The following is a 16,235-nucleotide window of genomic DNA, read 5'->3' as shown; positions in this document are numbered from 1 at the left end:
ACAAATATATTATCCATTAAACTTATAAAGACAGAACTGGAAAAGAAATGTGCAGTAAAGAGTTACAACAAAGTTTAACAATATGCAGAGTTCAGATAAAGCTCAGTATTGGATTTATGCCAGAGTACAAGTGGCTTCAAAATTTCTCAAGAGAAAGCAGTCTCTTCTGATTTACTGATGCATGCCTCAAAACAGCAAAAGGCAAACATCCCGAGACAGAAATCATAAAACCAAAAGAAACTGTCAGAAAAAACATATCTTCTCTCAGTCACTAGGAGCTGATCATTTATATCTTGGTTTTTCATCTTGTAAGCATCCGATTTCTTCCCTGTAACTATGTAGTTTTATTTTAGGACTGTATTGCTGCCCTTTTGCATCACCATGCAAAAGGGTGATGCAAAGTTTTTTCTTGACTTTAAAAGATGCAAATGTATTCAGAGGTGCTGGTAAGGGGCTGCAATATTGAAAAATAGACTGTTTTAATTAAGAAATAGAAGAATATTATCTAAGTCTAACCTTAGTTTTGATTTTTAATAAAATTTCCTTTTCCATGTATCACAGCAGCAAGCAAATCTGAGTTTGAATGTTAGAAAAACACATTTCTATGTATACGTCTTTGTGTGTGCCTGAAACTGACCTTCAGTTTTATGGGTGCATAAAGTCGAAGATTTTCTCTATATTCACAATATCCCATTGTGGAGAAGATTTAACTTTGCATTTGGCCAATTCCATCCCTGTTATATTAGAAACCAGCCACTGCTGCAAATTTAAATCTGCTCATACTGACCAGGCATTGTGGCTTTATAATGCACCACAGGTGTGGAAAAAAAGTAGTTGAAATACTTTCTGGTAAAAATAAATTTCAGCCTGCTCATTGTGGAGAGAAAGGTGTAGAAATACTTAAAAAATAAAGTCCACATCTCATGGGTTTACAAATGACTGTGGCTTGAAGTGTCTTAATAAGCACATAATTTTTAAAAAGCTGAAAATGCTTTGATATGTTCAACCTTCTTTATACTTTATGTTGGCTGAAGCCATTTTTAAACTCAACAATAAAACAGCAGTTGAATATCAGGGTAATGTCTTTATTCTTCCATTGATTGTATAAGTGACTAGAACATTTTTCAATTCTCTTTGCAATACTCCAGTCAACATGGAACTAAATAAAATAGCTAACCATTTGATTAAAGAGTGATTAGAATACTCCTTTTCTCCTTTTCACAACTAATCATTGGAAATTAAGGTTGCATTTACTCTGGAAACAACTCGTTTGGCAATTATTCTCTCAGCGTAATCAGGCTTTTCGTTCAAATTAACATTCTCCTATATATAATTTATTTTCTTAATTACTTCAGTTATTTTTTGATGAATAGCTTTTCAGAGCTAAGCAAATGGTCAAAGCCTGAATGAGAGGGTAGTTTTGGTAAAAGATCCAAAATTTAAACATAAATCATTTTTCTTGTCAATGGCTTGTACTTCAATAGGACAATTTTTGTAAATTAAGGTTAAATAAAAAACTAAATAAATCCAGCTTTTGCACAGCTCATGTCAGGGACAGTGTTTTGATTCAATGTCGATCATAATATGTGCTCAGCTTTGAACAGATAGAAACTGTGCCTATGGAGGAAAGAAATATGAGATCCATTAAGTCTTGTCACTTTCACCCTTGCAGGTGTCTTCTTATTTTTAAAAGCACACAACTTAAGATAATGTCTCTGAGAGTATTATTTCACCTTTAACTCTTTCCCCCAATTACAACTGTGATGGTTAGGTGCAGTCAAATTGCACGTAAACACACATTGATTGCACGTACAATCAAGGAGAGCGACCTTATATGTGGGGTCTCTCATTTGCACCTCTAAATGCAGCAGAATTGCAGTTTTTGGTTGCCTGATGAGGACATTTGAGAACACCAATGTAAAGAATGTCCAAATTCTTCCAGGCATTATAACATGAAAAACACATTCATGTCTCACCTCTGAGTTCAAAGATTAAGCAGGGCTGCAAAAAGTTCATTTGTGATAGCTGGATATAAATGTTTTGCATGACGGAGAGGGATATTTGTTTGAATAATCATGCTTGAAATGGCAGAGTAAGTGAGGATCTATGGCGCAAAACCAGTGGGCGAGTCAAAACCAGGCAAGTGAAAGCAGCAGCCATGTGTGGATGGAATAGATATCAAAGATTTACTTTCCAAGCGATCTAACCCATGGTAAAACATTTATTATTCTGCACAGCATGCCTTTTTATACATAATCTGCAAGTACAAGCAACAGAACACCTCAAAAATTCTCTGTCACAATAACAGAACATAGCCAATGCACACTGAGGGAAGTAGGTTTTTAATTATTGATGCCTGAAGTAGGCATATACATCCTTTTGTTCTGTCCATATTATGAGCTGTATAAACCGTTTTCCCGGTTCATAGCATGAGCAGCAGGAAAACATCGCAAATGCCCAGCAATGTGTGAGTGTTTATGTCAAAGTTAGTCCACTGTCATTCATCATTCATTTTTCTTGATTGATGTGCTGAAAAAAAAAATGAAAGTGACTCACTGAGGAGGGACGAAAAAGAAAGAGAGGAAGTTTGGAGTTCAGAACAGAATGACAAGACGTCGGCATGTTCAGTGAGTTACAGCATCTACAAAAATCATCTTGAGGGACGCCTCCTCTCGGTGTCTTCAACTGCAGCCAAAATCAATTCTTTATGTTTAGTTATTTTTCTGTATTTATGAGAAATAGTTTTAGATTTTTGGGGGGGGTTTCTTCTCCTTTGCAGTTTTCCTCTCATGATTCCAGCTTTTATTACCTTCTGAACACTCCTTGTCAGCTCACAGTGAACACTTGAAAAGCACTTCATGTTCAGTAGTTTGCCTTTGTGATGACTGAAACAAACCAGTAATGCTACTCATTGTTCTTTGAACATAATTAACACTATTGTGCCTTAATAACCTGTGAACCAATACACACACATCAGGACTGGACCAAGAAAACTGAACAAAATTCTCATAAGTGGCATTTTTCTTTAGATTGCATGCATGAGTGTGAAATAATCATTGCTTCTCAGAGAACACATGGCACCGGCATGTACTATAGGATGAAGGCAAGGCCAACGTGGGAGTGTGATGCTCTGGGCAATGTTCAGTACCTAAGCATCGCTGCAGATCCTTTACACTTTGCAAAACTTTTAGAAAAGAGCTGCAGTATGGGCAACAACTTCAGAAAGTGAAAGTGATAAAAGGTTTGCAGAGCTGGATGAATGGACTTAATCTGGCTCAATCTTTAAAGGACATTTGTGCAAAGAGACAAATGCAGTTAGTGATGGGAGTGAGGTAATGCATAAACTGTGGGTGAAACCTGGATCTTCACAACATAATTTATTATTATATTTCAAAGAAAAGCATTGATATCTGCATTAACATCAAGACAACTAAGATTAACAGAGGGGAAAGGAGGATATATCCTTATAAATGTATTGCCATGAATCAGAAGAAATCTAAAGCAAGCTTACCGTAAAGAAAAGTTAAATAAGTTTGAGTTCAAAAAGGGTAATGCGGGCGTTGATCTCAAATAATAAATTTGTCTTTATTGGCGCACTGAATAAAACGGAAGTAATGGTGGAAGACAGGACAGGATATTAAAATGATAAAACAATGGGAGTTGCATCCAATTTTAGTCAGAGGACTGCCAAAGATTTTAAATGATCCAATTGTCTGGATAAAACACACCATGACAACTTGATCTGAGAGGACCCATGGGTCTACTTCTAACATAACTTTTCCGATTGAAGAAGGAATAGGTTTTGCCTTCCTGTAGGATTTATGCATCTGTCATGATCAGCCTTCATATATAACAGGATAAAGTTCACTCCCAGTGGATTCTTTCATTTGAGTCTTTCAGTCCAAAGCCCAATTACTTTAAGACACAAATCTCAAATCATGTCAACAAAAAGTCACATTTCTAAGTAAAACTTGAAACTCAAATCTTCCCCACGTTGTGCTTATATTTGTAAAACTACTGGAGGCCAAACAGGTAGAGATTGTTTTCATGTTTTTTTTCTGGGAAGGCTCATTTCACAGTACAGTGGAGAGATTATTGTGTTGCCTCTTTGGTAATACTAATAGGATTTCTCCAATATCAAGGATTTGCTGCATTTAATACGAAATGTTGGAAGCTTGAACTCAAGGTTGAGGAAGGATATTTCTGTGATGTTGCAGTAAAAAAAAATATGTTTGACCTAAACATAAAACATTAAATATATCTGCTTGGTTAGCTTCATTCTAATTGAGTTAATGTAATTCTGACCTAACATGGAGGATACCAACTCTCTCTGTACATAATGAATAATAAGTAATGAGCAATTGTCTGCATCCCAAAGTCAAAGATCCCATAAGATGCAGTCATGTAACTAGCATATAGCTCCAGGTGGAACGACATTTATTGAACTAAAATTTTTTGATTTAAATAGAGCTAAACAAAACATGTTTGATAGCATGAATGTGTGATTGGAATTGATTAAGATTTATTTTTTCTTTTGATTGGTTTATAAAACAAGAAGCAAATCTGTCCTCAAGAGCAAATCTCATGTGAAGCAGTTATTTTCTCACGGTTGCACAGACACTTTATGTACCCATGGAAATTTATACATACAAAAAGACAGTGAGGATAATGTTCATAATAAAAAATAACAAATAAAAAGTCCTTGAGAGTCATTTAAAATTTCCCCGGGGAACATACACGCTGAATGAAAATGCAGCAACCCTCGTTACGGAGTCAACAACAAACGTGTTTGAGTTCAGGCCCGCAGGGTTAATAAGAGAAAGGTCGGTTTTCTACACCCTGAGGCGCGGCGAGCTGCTGCAAACCCTGACGCCTGAACAGAGCAGGTAGGTCAGGCACTGGCTTTGACCTCCAGTGCCTGAGGAAATGCAGGCATCTGTCCGTGGTTGCTGCAGAGCAATCACAGAGTGTCTGGTTAGCTTTCTTTCTCATACAGCCTCTGCATCCCTCTTGCCGTCCACCCACTAACCCTCCGTCAACCACAGCTTCAGCGAGCGTAGTAAAGCTGTAGCCATAGCAACGAAAGGCCTGCCAATGTCCTTGGGGATCATTTCTTGACAGCATTCCCCTGTGTCTTCATTTAGCGAAAGGTTGCTCCCTCTGCTGAGTAACTGTTTATCGTTGCAGACATGTAAGCTGCGGTGGCCGTTGGCCGCCTTTATCATCCTCCCATCTGTTAGGTCCTACCACTCCACTCGTTCTGGATGCTGAAACTAATCCCCGAAACTTGTGATAGGAATTTAAAGCTGCCAACTCTGAGTTCCATCCAAAAAGCCCCAGGACAGTAAACAGGGAGAAGGCGGAAAAGGGGGAGGAGTGAAACATCTTTTTGGATAACAATCAGGTTGGTGACAGAGCACCATTTCAGCTTTATCTTAGTTCCTGTGTGTTCCTCACTCGCTACAAGGTCATCTTCTCATCACTGAAATTACAAATCAGCCTCCGAAGGTGTTTCTGACTTAACCCTCTGCAATCATTGCACGTCCCTCACAAACCGCCAGTCAGAGGGAAGATGTACAGGATGGGTTTGCTTCCAGTAACAGATGGTGGAAAGAAAATGACATTAGAAGAGAGTTGAAGGATGACTGGGAAACATCAGCTCCGCCAGAATAAATTGGAAGTATCAAAACGACACAATTCCTTTTTAGAGGCAGAAAGATCAAAAGTAGGATCTTTGCTGGCCGCTGTGCACCTTTGATATGCCTATAGCAGGCCAGTGAAAAAGACACAAACTCTGAATACTGAAAGATTCTTTGAAATTAATATTTTATGAACAGACTGGTTAAAACATATTTCCCTTTTTACAGATTTCTTCTGGGGTTTATTTGTCACCTTCACCTGTTTCAGATAATTAACTAATTTTTTTTGTAGCATTCAAAACCTATCAAAGGCAATAAAAATGCGATTTTTTTTTTGTGTTTATTACAAGAAAAAAGCAATCCCAGCAAACCTATCTTAATGTGATAAAGTAATCACACCCCCCACCCAGCCCAGACCAGTAGCATTTACAATAATCGTTTATCATTTTTGCTCACGTCAAAGCACAACATTTTTAAAGTTATGCCACAGCATCTCAATGAGATTCGACACTGAACTTTGTCTAGGCCACCTCAAAACTTTCATTTTGCTTTTTGAGCCATTCAGAGATTAACTTCCTGTGCATAAGAATACATTACTGTCCTGATGCAAAACCAACATGCTCTTGAACCACAGACAAAAAAATAAAGTGGTTGTCAGACATTGTCCCTCAGGATTTTCTGTCAAAAAGCAAAATTCATGATTTCATCAATTGTGGCAAATACACACCCATAACTGGCAAAACATTATAGGTTAGACAATAACACCACCACCTCACCACTGTCATCATGAGCTCCTTTCTCTGAAGCTGTGTGCTAGTTTTAAAAAACATACCATAACAAGAAGTTTGAATTTTCTTTTGTCAGTCCACAGAATGCCTGACTAAAAGTCTTAAGGATAATCGAGATCAAGATATCGTATGGGCATTTTTGTTCTTTTTTTGGTTTGAAGTGTTTTTGTCTTAGCGCCACAGTTTGAAGTGTTTTTGTCTTAGCGCCACAGTATCTCATGGGTCTAATTTTGCCAAGACACTTTATTGTTAAAATATGAGCAATGACCTTAACTGAGACAAGAGAAGCCTGCACTTCTTCAGATGTGTTTCTGAGCTCTTTTCTCACATCTTGGATAACTAGTTAATGCGCTCTTGGAGAAATTTGGGCCTCCCACTTTTGAAAAGGTTCATCACTGGTTCACATTTTCTCCAGTTGAGGATAATACCTCTCAAGGAACTCTCTAAAACTGGAGTTGAGCAGTCTGCCTCATTTAACGTGTGTTAAAAGGTGGGATTTGACACTCTCCATCATTCCTGATGTATATCCCCCTTCATAAATAACTTTATAACCCTTTTGACAATGACAGACATCGTTAACTTTGTTTCTTATCTGATTTTTAATTCCATTCAATCAACGCATGACTTTATGCCTTTCTTCCTGTTGTCAGACACGTTCCATTTAACTGATTTCTCAATTCTAGAAAGGGATTATTTTTTCTTTAGAAAAATAAAATCATTATTTGAAAAAATTATTATGGGTATTTAGGTTTTATTTAATGGCAGGTAACATGTGAGTGTGATTAGAAAGCAAAGCAGGATAAAATCATTGAGGGTGCAAATACTTTTCCCAATGTAAATGATTAATTTTGAAATATTGTATTGTATTTAATGTTGTACATTTCTTGATGTGAAACAACTGCTATCTAACATAGTGACACAAGGTAGAAATTAATGACGCATGATGCAACTGTAAATAACCCATGCTCCCCTATAGCCCTGCACAAGCACAACATCCAGAAGAATATAAATCTAAAGTATTGACCGTTTTGACTCGCCCTCTCCTTTTCACTGACTGTGGCACTCAGCAAGATATTGGCTCTATACAATGTGCCCCTGCATAACAATCCTGGGCAGTTCAGCCATGCTTTTTGTCTGCATCTTTCTATTCCAACCCATCTGCACCATTAACATCACAATCCGCATCTCATCTTGAGTCAGCAATCATCGCGGATATGGGCATAAATATCTGGTTTTGCTCTCCCTCTCACACAATGATTTCCATTTTTTATTCTCTGCCCCAAACACACACTCACTCTTTTTCAGTAGCCTTGCTTTCACGGCCACCCACGCAGGCATCTGTAAAAGAGCATGTGTGGTTCGCAGCGTTTGTGCGGTCCACGCAGGCAGAAACTGTCAGATTCCGAGCCCTTAATGTGTTACATCCTCTGTGTGCTGCTGGTTCCTCATAATTGCGGGTTTTGCTGCCAGATACCCAAGGCAAATATTTTTCAACATCCTTGACTCTGTTTTTATTTTACTTCAGTTTGTTTTATGTGGAAAAAACTTTACGAGGCAGATTGGTTGCGAGTGAGAAAACAGAACGTCTCACCTGCTTGTTTTTATTTCTGTTTTCTTCCCGTTAAACAGGTGAATGATTGTGACACAGAGACCAGCCTTCGCAGCGCGACCCCATCCCATGTTGCTCCCTCCTCTCAGGGAATGGCCAAGGTCCAGGATGGACACACGAACACATGTGAAAGGTAGAGATTGTTTGCAAGCAGCCTATCAATAAATCAGCATGGGATTGTTTTACTCCTTTTCAGTGGTCAGGTGGTTGTGTTGTGTATATAGTGATGCTTCCTGAAACCGCTCACATTGTCACAATTTACATCCATAAGATTCATCTGTCATGAAATTTAAAGTGGGTTTAGGTTCCCAGCAAAACAGATTTGGTGGAAGAATCTGTTGATACGACACCTGACTACACAAGAAATGAAGGACAAAAATATCAGTGCTGAAGAAAAAGCTGAAAGTCCAATTTGCAGTTTGTCTTGAACAGTGCACAGCCAGCATGTGGCAAACATGTGGTTGAAAGCAGTATGAAATGTTTTGGCCCACATGAAAAGTCATATATTGCGTTTTGCACACTACATCACGTTGAATAGATGATGAAATGAGGTGGCGGCAACATCGCAGCATCGTGTTGTGTTGATTTTTTTTCTTTAGCCAGAAAACTGTTGCGAAAACTTGCTAGAGATAAGTACAGACCAATACAGTATCAAAAGTTTCTGGAGGCTTAATACTTTAAACTGGTTTGGAAGTTCACCATTCTGCAAGATAACTGCCCTAAACATGTCAGTAGAGCTACAATGCAATAATTCAGATCAACGCATATCCATATAGTTATGGTGCAGTCAAAGTCCAGACCTAAATCCTATCAAGTGTCTGTGAAAATATATATTCACTGACACCCTCCATACAGTTGGACTGAGCTGAGCCAGAAGTCTCTTGGTGTACAAAGCTGGTGTTGACATTATCCAAAGAACTGACAGCTGTATTTGCAGTAAAAGGTTATTCGCAGGGTGTTGACTCAGAAATGCTCAATGCCGCACTTTTTATTGTGCACAAGATGTCCCAACAAAATACATCCCAGTTTGAGATTGCAAAGTGACACCATGTGTTCAATATTTGTCAAAAAATTAGCCTGAATTTGCAAATTCTGAATTTCTGAATTTGCGTTTACTTCACAGCACTGACATGTTAGAGGAGAGCCACGATGGTATGGACAGTGGCACCCTGAGTCCTCCTTCAGCTCGACAAGTTACCATCAAGCGCCACCCTACTCAAGGCTTTGGCTTCATAGCAGGCAGCCAGAGGCCTGTCATCGTTCGCTCCGTCTCTGCCGGTTAGTCAACATGTATGTTTGGTAAAAAGGGACCGGACGTCAGCAAGAGAGATTTCATCAGATGAGACTATAATTTTTGCTGTATGTCTTTTGTCAATAGACGGCCCCTCCTTTGGAAAACTTCTGCCTGGAGACCAGATCTTGGCCATAAACGAAGAGACGGTGAGCGACGCGCCACGAGAGAGAGTCATAGACCTTGTAAGGTAACATCCTTTACTGTCCCAGGAGGGAGGGAAGGTGGGAGGAGGAAGTGGGTCTTAAAGTCAGGGGACCAACAACAATGGCAAATGGGAACAAAAAACTGAAGACTTGGGTAAAGAGGATGGACTCAAAAGAAGAAACAGTTTCTTACAGCATCAACAACAAACCTGTGGATGACTCAGTCCTTTTGGAGCCAAGGAACAGCAATAAAGCAGCAGATAAAAACTGTTCTTTCAGTGCTTCACTCTGTGTGGCACTATCTAATCCCCTCTACTTTCTGCTGTCTCTCAACAGACGCTGCAAAGACACCATAGTTCTCACTGTGCTGCAGCCCCATCAGGTAATACAATGGGGTGCTCTCCTTTTCATCCTCTCCTCCCTAAAGATTCCTCCTTGTCCTCGTCAGTCGCAGCTCTTTTCCCTTTCCATTTGAATCGTGCGGCTAAACAAAGTGCAGTGTTCTGTTCCAGTGGCGCAGCATGAGGACGTACATTAGTATTCATGACCTTGCTCCATACACTGGAGTAATTTCTTTTCCTGGTAACCCTGCACAGCAATTCCAAGTGGGGACATAAACAGCTACACGAGACTTTAATAAACAAGAATTTTATGTGGATGCATCATTCCCTGCAGAAACAATAGAAATGCACAATTCATCTTGCTAAGAACCACCAGAAGATTTTATGTTGTTTGTTGCATAAAGATAAAAAATAAACATTAAAATAAAGTATCTTATTTGGAGGCTAGAGTTATGCCTATGATATGTCTACATAAAATTCTAAAGGTTAGACAAATCTTATATAAAGAAACTTTTTTTGTGGATGAATTTTGCATTTAAATCTTGCAGCTGCAACTTTACACCCGATTTATTGACAGTTCCTTAATGCATGTCTTTTTAGTGCAAGTCATGACTCACTTGTAAGTCATACATCAATCAGCAATGCTTCACAGAGTAACCATCACTCTCTTTATGTTTTTAGTCACCTAAATCTGCCTTCATAAGTGCAGCCAAAAAGGCCCGCCTGCGAACCAACCCTCCTAAAGTGCGCTTTTCAGAGCAAGTGTCGATCAGCGACCTGGACTCAGTAAGTTTTAGCTGCATTAAAATAATTGCTGTTGCCCTTTCATCCCCTTCTTTGCAAGCTTTTATTTTTTTTTAGCAGGAAACGTAAGAAAGAGCAAAACCATCTCTCTCTTCTATCTCTATGTGAGTGCATCGGGCAGAGACAGGAAGTTTGGTCAACCTTTTTGACACTTAATAAATTGCTTTTTTTTTGACAGATTTGGCTTTTCTCAAGTGTGTCTTGTGACTCTTTTGTTAGTTGTTTGAAAACAGCCAAAAAAAATAATAATATGGATGTTTCGCCTATCATCCAAAAGTCTTTGGTTCTGATAATGTGCTGGGAGCTCCTAGCATATAAATGGTAGATGGAAGGATTACACTAATAGGGACAGTAAGGACAAGTGGGTTACTGACCCAAACACACTTCCTGTGACATTTCTTTTGGGCAGCTGCCCAGAGAAAAGTTGTAATGTAAGACACTAAGCACCCTTTAGTAAGGAATTTTAAGCAAAACATTTTGGTGTCTAGTAAATTATTTAAAAATGTCTTCCCTCCAACAAAACTATCTTTTATAGCTTATTGTGGGGTAGAGAATAAATACATTCTCTTCTGTTATTTGTAATCAATTCCTTTATGATGAAAAAAGTTGGTTGGCTAAAATCAATTAGTAAATAATTCAACTTCATTTACTCATTGAACTTAGGTATAGATTGAAAAGAACTGAAGTCAAACACCGGAGCTAAAAAAAACTCCAACTTCACTGGACAAAGTATCTAACTTTCCTACACTACGACTAAGTTTAATAAAGCAAATTAGGTTAGAAAATTATTCCAGTAACTTGCTTGAGTTGTTTTGTACATTTATTCTAGGTTTTAAATGTACCTTACTGAAATGTACAGACACCCTGGCCAACACTTGTGGATTTTTCCTAATAAGAGCAATATGCGAGTTATTTAACTCACATGTTTCTGAATGTGAATGATTGTGAAGTCAGCCTGCAAGGCAAGGCAAGGCAAGGCTGCATTTTAGGTGTTAGAAAGTAGGAACACGAAGCAACCCTCTATGATTGCTATTGGCTTTTTATTTGAAGTGGAAATGGCTCCATTCTTTCCTCCTTTTTCTCTCTTTCTGTACATTCTGTATGTTCCTCACTGCACAGGGTGCTTGTGTTTGGATGTTTTATCCCTATGGTGAACTAGTCTCTCTCCAAATAGCCCTATCAAACTATTGCCTATCTGTCTTATATTTCAGGGGTGCAGGAAGATGTGCAGCTTTCAGTAATTAAAGCACCACCACACAAAATTTGATCCCCAGCCAGACCAGACTTGCAAAGATTGTTTAGACAAAAAGTCATTAGAAATTGCACATGATCATGTCTGTAACATGAGATATGACATTATGTATTAAATTTACTCAAGTGCTGCTCAGTTGTCAGGGTAATTACCCCCCTAATAACTTTAATTGTTGCCTTGCTAAGCTATGCAGATACTCTGTCTACGCTGAGGAAGAATTACTTACATTTGCATGCAGAAGGCCTGCAATCACTAAGCAGCCCAACTTTAGCAACTTTATCAAACTTTTGTTTGTAGGTAGTTGGTTAATCATTACAAAAAAAAATAAATAAAAAATAAAAAATCTTGACTTTGAATTCCACACATTTCATCCTAAAACTGTTGTCCTTTCATGCCTCTCAAGTCATGAAAGGACTTGATGTTCAGCAAAATGTTCTTCAAGCTCAAAAGCCACAAAATAAATGTTTTTAATAAAGAAAAAAGCCACATGACAGCAGCTTTATCATAATCATTCAGCGTTGTTATCATTGGCGCAGAGCAACAACGTCATTCCTTACTAAACTCTCACACCTTCCAACCAAAGAAGTTTACAGTAATGATTTATAAATAACATTAATGCTGTAAAGTTCACAAAGATGTCAAGCATCATCAATTTAACAAAGGAGCAAACATGAAAGGATAAATAATTTTTGGTCTTTTTTTAGTTGAAATTGGTGTGGAAGAACAAAGACAGCAGTGTTGCTCATCACACCCACAAAGTCACGATTCCTTAAATAAAGCAACAACAGACTCTTGTGGAGCCTCTTCTGTTTAGCTTTTTCATTACTTTCACATCTGCTCTGCCATGACAGGGCCACTGGTAATTAGCATGGGAACCAAGCCATTGAGACAATTAACTGTTTGTTTGAACTTATATGGAGGATGGAGTTTGTAAAGGGAAGTGATGGAGCTGGTTGTAATGTTTTCATCAGTGCACCGTAACGAGAAAAATCAGTTCACTCTCTGCACAGAACAACAGCCTTTTGAGAGTTTTCAGTTCGAGACACGCTCTTACATTACAACTATTCTTTGATAATCAAAAGCTGCCCAGGTGTCTCCTATGTCTCCCCTTTAGGACAAAAGAAAGTCAGAAAATAAGAAATAGATTAAATGTTAAGAGAAATTCGACGATCTTTGTGAAAACCTACTAAGGCTTTCATGATGGGTGTAAAACTCTCTCTTGCATGAAAAATCTCTGCTTTATCTTATTACCTTTGGTTTCCTTTTTTTTCCTGACCATAAATCTGACTACATTTTGAGAACAGTCATTTTCTTTGTAATTCTTTTGCATTAGGTAAAATAAGTTGACAATAAGAACAGAGTTCCTTTTTCACTTCATCCAAGTTAAGAACTGCACTGAACATCAGACCTGATCTCTGTCAGAGTGCTCCGAGTAACGGCAGCAAGGTTGAATTTAGCCCCTCATTTATGACTCTCCTCCATCCAATTTTCTTTCCATGGCACAAATAATAGATGTGTAAGCTGGAGAAAATGAAGACTCCATTCTTTGATCATAATAAAATGCATAGGATAGCTGTTTTAAGGTACAGCTTTGCTCCTTCTCTGTCAGGTAAGTTAAAAGATCTCTTCCTTGTTTACTTGAGGCATCTCTGCTTTCCATTGATTCCCACCGTCTGATGCCGACCAACCATTCCCCTTGATTATGTTCATCCCTGATCACCTTTTTAACTTATTAACGCAGTCTTCTTTAATCTAAACAACCCATTTTTCTCCTTCGATCTTTCTTTCAGACAATGCTTAAGGACGACTCCTTGCTGCTCATACCAAACGTGTTGAAGGTGTTCTTGGAGAATGGACAGATTAAATCTTTTACATTTGACAGCCGCACCACTGTCAGGGTATGTATGAAGGCTGCCAAATTGCTGTGACAAAGAATTTCAGGTAGTAGTTTTATTATAGCAAAATTTTAATTGACATTACATGTATACTGTGACGTATTTCAGAAAAAGAGGGTCTTCAATTTTATTTAGTTCACTTTTTTCATTGACTATTTTGTGGTGGTTTCCCCTCTGTAAGACTAAACTGCTGCACACCAAAAATGACTAAATGCAATAATAATGTTTCAGACAAGCAGTTTGCGAGTTAGTGCTGAGTGAAGAATTATTTTTGATGTTTTTTTAGGGAGTCAAGACTACATTTGACAATCCGTAGTGTATAAGGTGATATATTTCCACCAACATGCTCTTTCCAATTTGCATTTTGTCAGTTTGTACATAAATCTGATGGAGCATCTATGTAAGGAGATGAAGATTAAGGACGGTAGCAAAAATATGAATGAAAGCATAAGAGAAGCTATACACCAAGGTTTCACTTACAGCTTACAGCGACGTCACTCATTTTGACAAAAAAAAAAAGAAGAAAAGATCAATTACTGTGGTTTTACCAAGCAGGCTATTATCTTTATTTATACTTTTATATCATAAATGAATTTCTATAGATATACAGTACTGTGAAATATAATTCATCAGCATCTGTCTTGCAATTTACATGCAAGCTGCCATTAAATACAATATTGGGAATCTTTCTCATTCTTGAGTCCTGTCAGTCACAAACTGTTTGTTTTGGGGTTTTTTTAAAAAGCCAATTAAAACAACAACGATAGGATGAAAATGATTCATCCTATCATTTTCTATAACATAAAATACAAATATTAACTTCGAGGTTGGGAATTGGGACATTATTTTTGTAAGCCAGAGGTCATATTTATTTCTGTTTCAGGCTCTAACAAGAACTTGGCATCTTGTATTAGACTTATTAAATGCAGTCCATTAGATTTCCCATATCCCTCGCCATGCTCATGAAGCGTGTGGGAGACACAAAGGGGCACTTTTAAGGAAAGATGGATGATGCACTCTCCTGTCAGTCTAATTAAATGGAACTTCAGCATAATAAAAAAAAACTCTGATCAATATTGTACTGTCACAGATTGAAGCTGTACAGGAAAACTAGTTGTCTGCCCATTTTAAGGTCTCGACATCTTGTGAAACTTTCACTTGACTGTCTGTTTTCTTAGCATCATTTAAAACAAACCAAGATTTTTAAAGTCATTCCTTTAAAAATCTTTCCATTTCAAAAGAAGCCTGTTTTTACGCATCCTTTTTTACACAGCCTGTTTTTACGCATCCTTTCTTTTGCTCTTAATGATGTTCAATAACAATGATGTTATTGATGTTCACAGGCAGACTACAGTGACAAAACACAATTATAAAATCCTTTTCTCAGTCAATTTGACTTAAATATGGTGAGCACACAGAAGTTCAAAAAACTCTATCTTCAGGCAAAGCCCACTTCCAGATGTGATAAGCACAGTTTTCTATTAGACACCTGAGGCAATTTCTCCCCAGATATGATAAGCAACGAGTTTTCTATTAGATAGTCTCTGCATCATTCACAGATACTGATCTGCAGAAAAGAGCAAAATTTTTGCTTTGAACATTATTTCCTTGAAATACATCTGCTCACAATGTAGAATAATGAAATTTCATAAAAGCTTTCTATTGCTCAAAGCAAAAAATGCATAACAGAATAAAGAGATAAGACAGTAAACGCTCCTTGAAGGGATATCAGTTTGACAAACTGCATCGGAAACTGCAGTGAACGTGGAAGGATTTCAGGTGAAAATGATTCCCATGGATCAATTCATTTCTGTTGTGGTGTAGATGTGATTTCCTCTTGAAAATCCTTTCTGCTGCCATCTGTTTCCTTGCAGGATGTGATCTCCTCCCTGCAGGACCGCCTCTCACTGCGCTACATTGAGCACTTTGCTTTGGTGCTGGAGGCAGGTGGGCTGGACCAGAATCAGAGGTTGCATCTGCTGCAGGAGAATCAGCCACTGACACATGTAAGATTCCAGTAATCTGGACTGGCCAGATGTGTGCAAAAACAGTTTGAACCAAGCAGCTTGAAGGCATTGGCAAAAGCAACAGGAGACACTCAATCATAATTGCTGCTCAAAATTCACAAGCCAAATGGGTCATGCAGACAAGCACCCAGAGAAACTAATAATGAAATAAGACAAAAGAAAAAAAAAAGAAAATTAACAAGAATAACTATAGTCTACTATATCTTTTCTATGTAATTTTTTTTAAATAAAACACCATCCTCACTGTGAAGCATTGTGGATGCTTCAGCTTTATGGTACATGTAGGATGCTTTGTCAAGTCCAAGGGCTCCCAACTAGTTCATGCTGCAGTCAGTCATTCACCCATTCATACAGTGATGGTGGCAAATTATTCTGTAGACGCAGCTGCCCTGGTCTGGTGACACTATTCATTTAGTGTCACCAGGCTTTTCTAACCACCACCA

General features: G+C 38.1%; 1 protein-coding gene across 2 annotated transcripts in view; it reads left to right on the top strand.

Annotated features, from left to right (window-relative positions):
• The window catches only part of frmpd3 (FERM and PDZ domain containing 3), a 96,497-nt gene that overhangs the window by 68,035 nt on the left and 12,227 nt on the right, over nt 1-16,235 (top strand). The window contains exons 4-10 of one of the 2 annotated variants that reach the window (XM_055034238.1): nt 8,057-8,169; nt 9,160-9,314; nt 9,415-9,517; nt 9,810-9,855; nt 10,496-10,600; nt 13,661-13,768; nt 15,640-15,771. In XM_055034238.1, coding sequence (XP_054890213.1) covers nt 8,129-8,169; nt 9,160-9,314; nt 9,415-9,517; nt 9,810-9,855; nt 10,496-10,600; nt 13,661-13,768; nt 15,640-15,771 — 690 coding nt within the window. In that variant the 5' untranslated portion in view covers nt 8,057-8,128. Of the gene's footprint in view, nt 1-8,056; nt 8,170-9,159; nt 9,315-9,414; nt 9,518-9,809; nt 9,856-10,495; nt 10,601-13,660; nt 13,769-15,639; nt 15,772-16,235 lie in introns of those variants that run through there. The other variant, XM_055034239.1, reaches the window with a different exon arrangement.

The sequence above is a fragment of the Poeciliopsis prolifica genome, unplaced genomic scaffold (assembly GCF_027474105.1).
Source record: "Poeciliopsis prolifica strain line A6 unplaced genomic scaffold, Auburn_PproV2 SCAFFOLD009, whole genome shotgun sequence".
Taxonomy (NCBI): Eukaryota; Metazoa; Chordata; class Actinopteri; order Cyprinodontiformes; family Poeciliidae; genus Poeciliopsis; species Poeciliopsis prolifica.
This window is presented reverse-complemented; position numbering and strand designations above follow the sequence as displayed.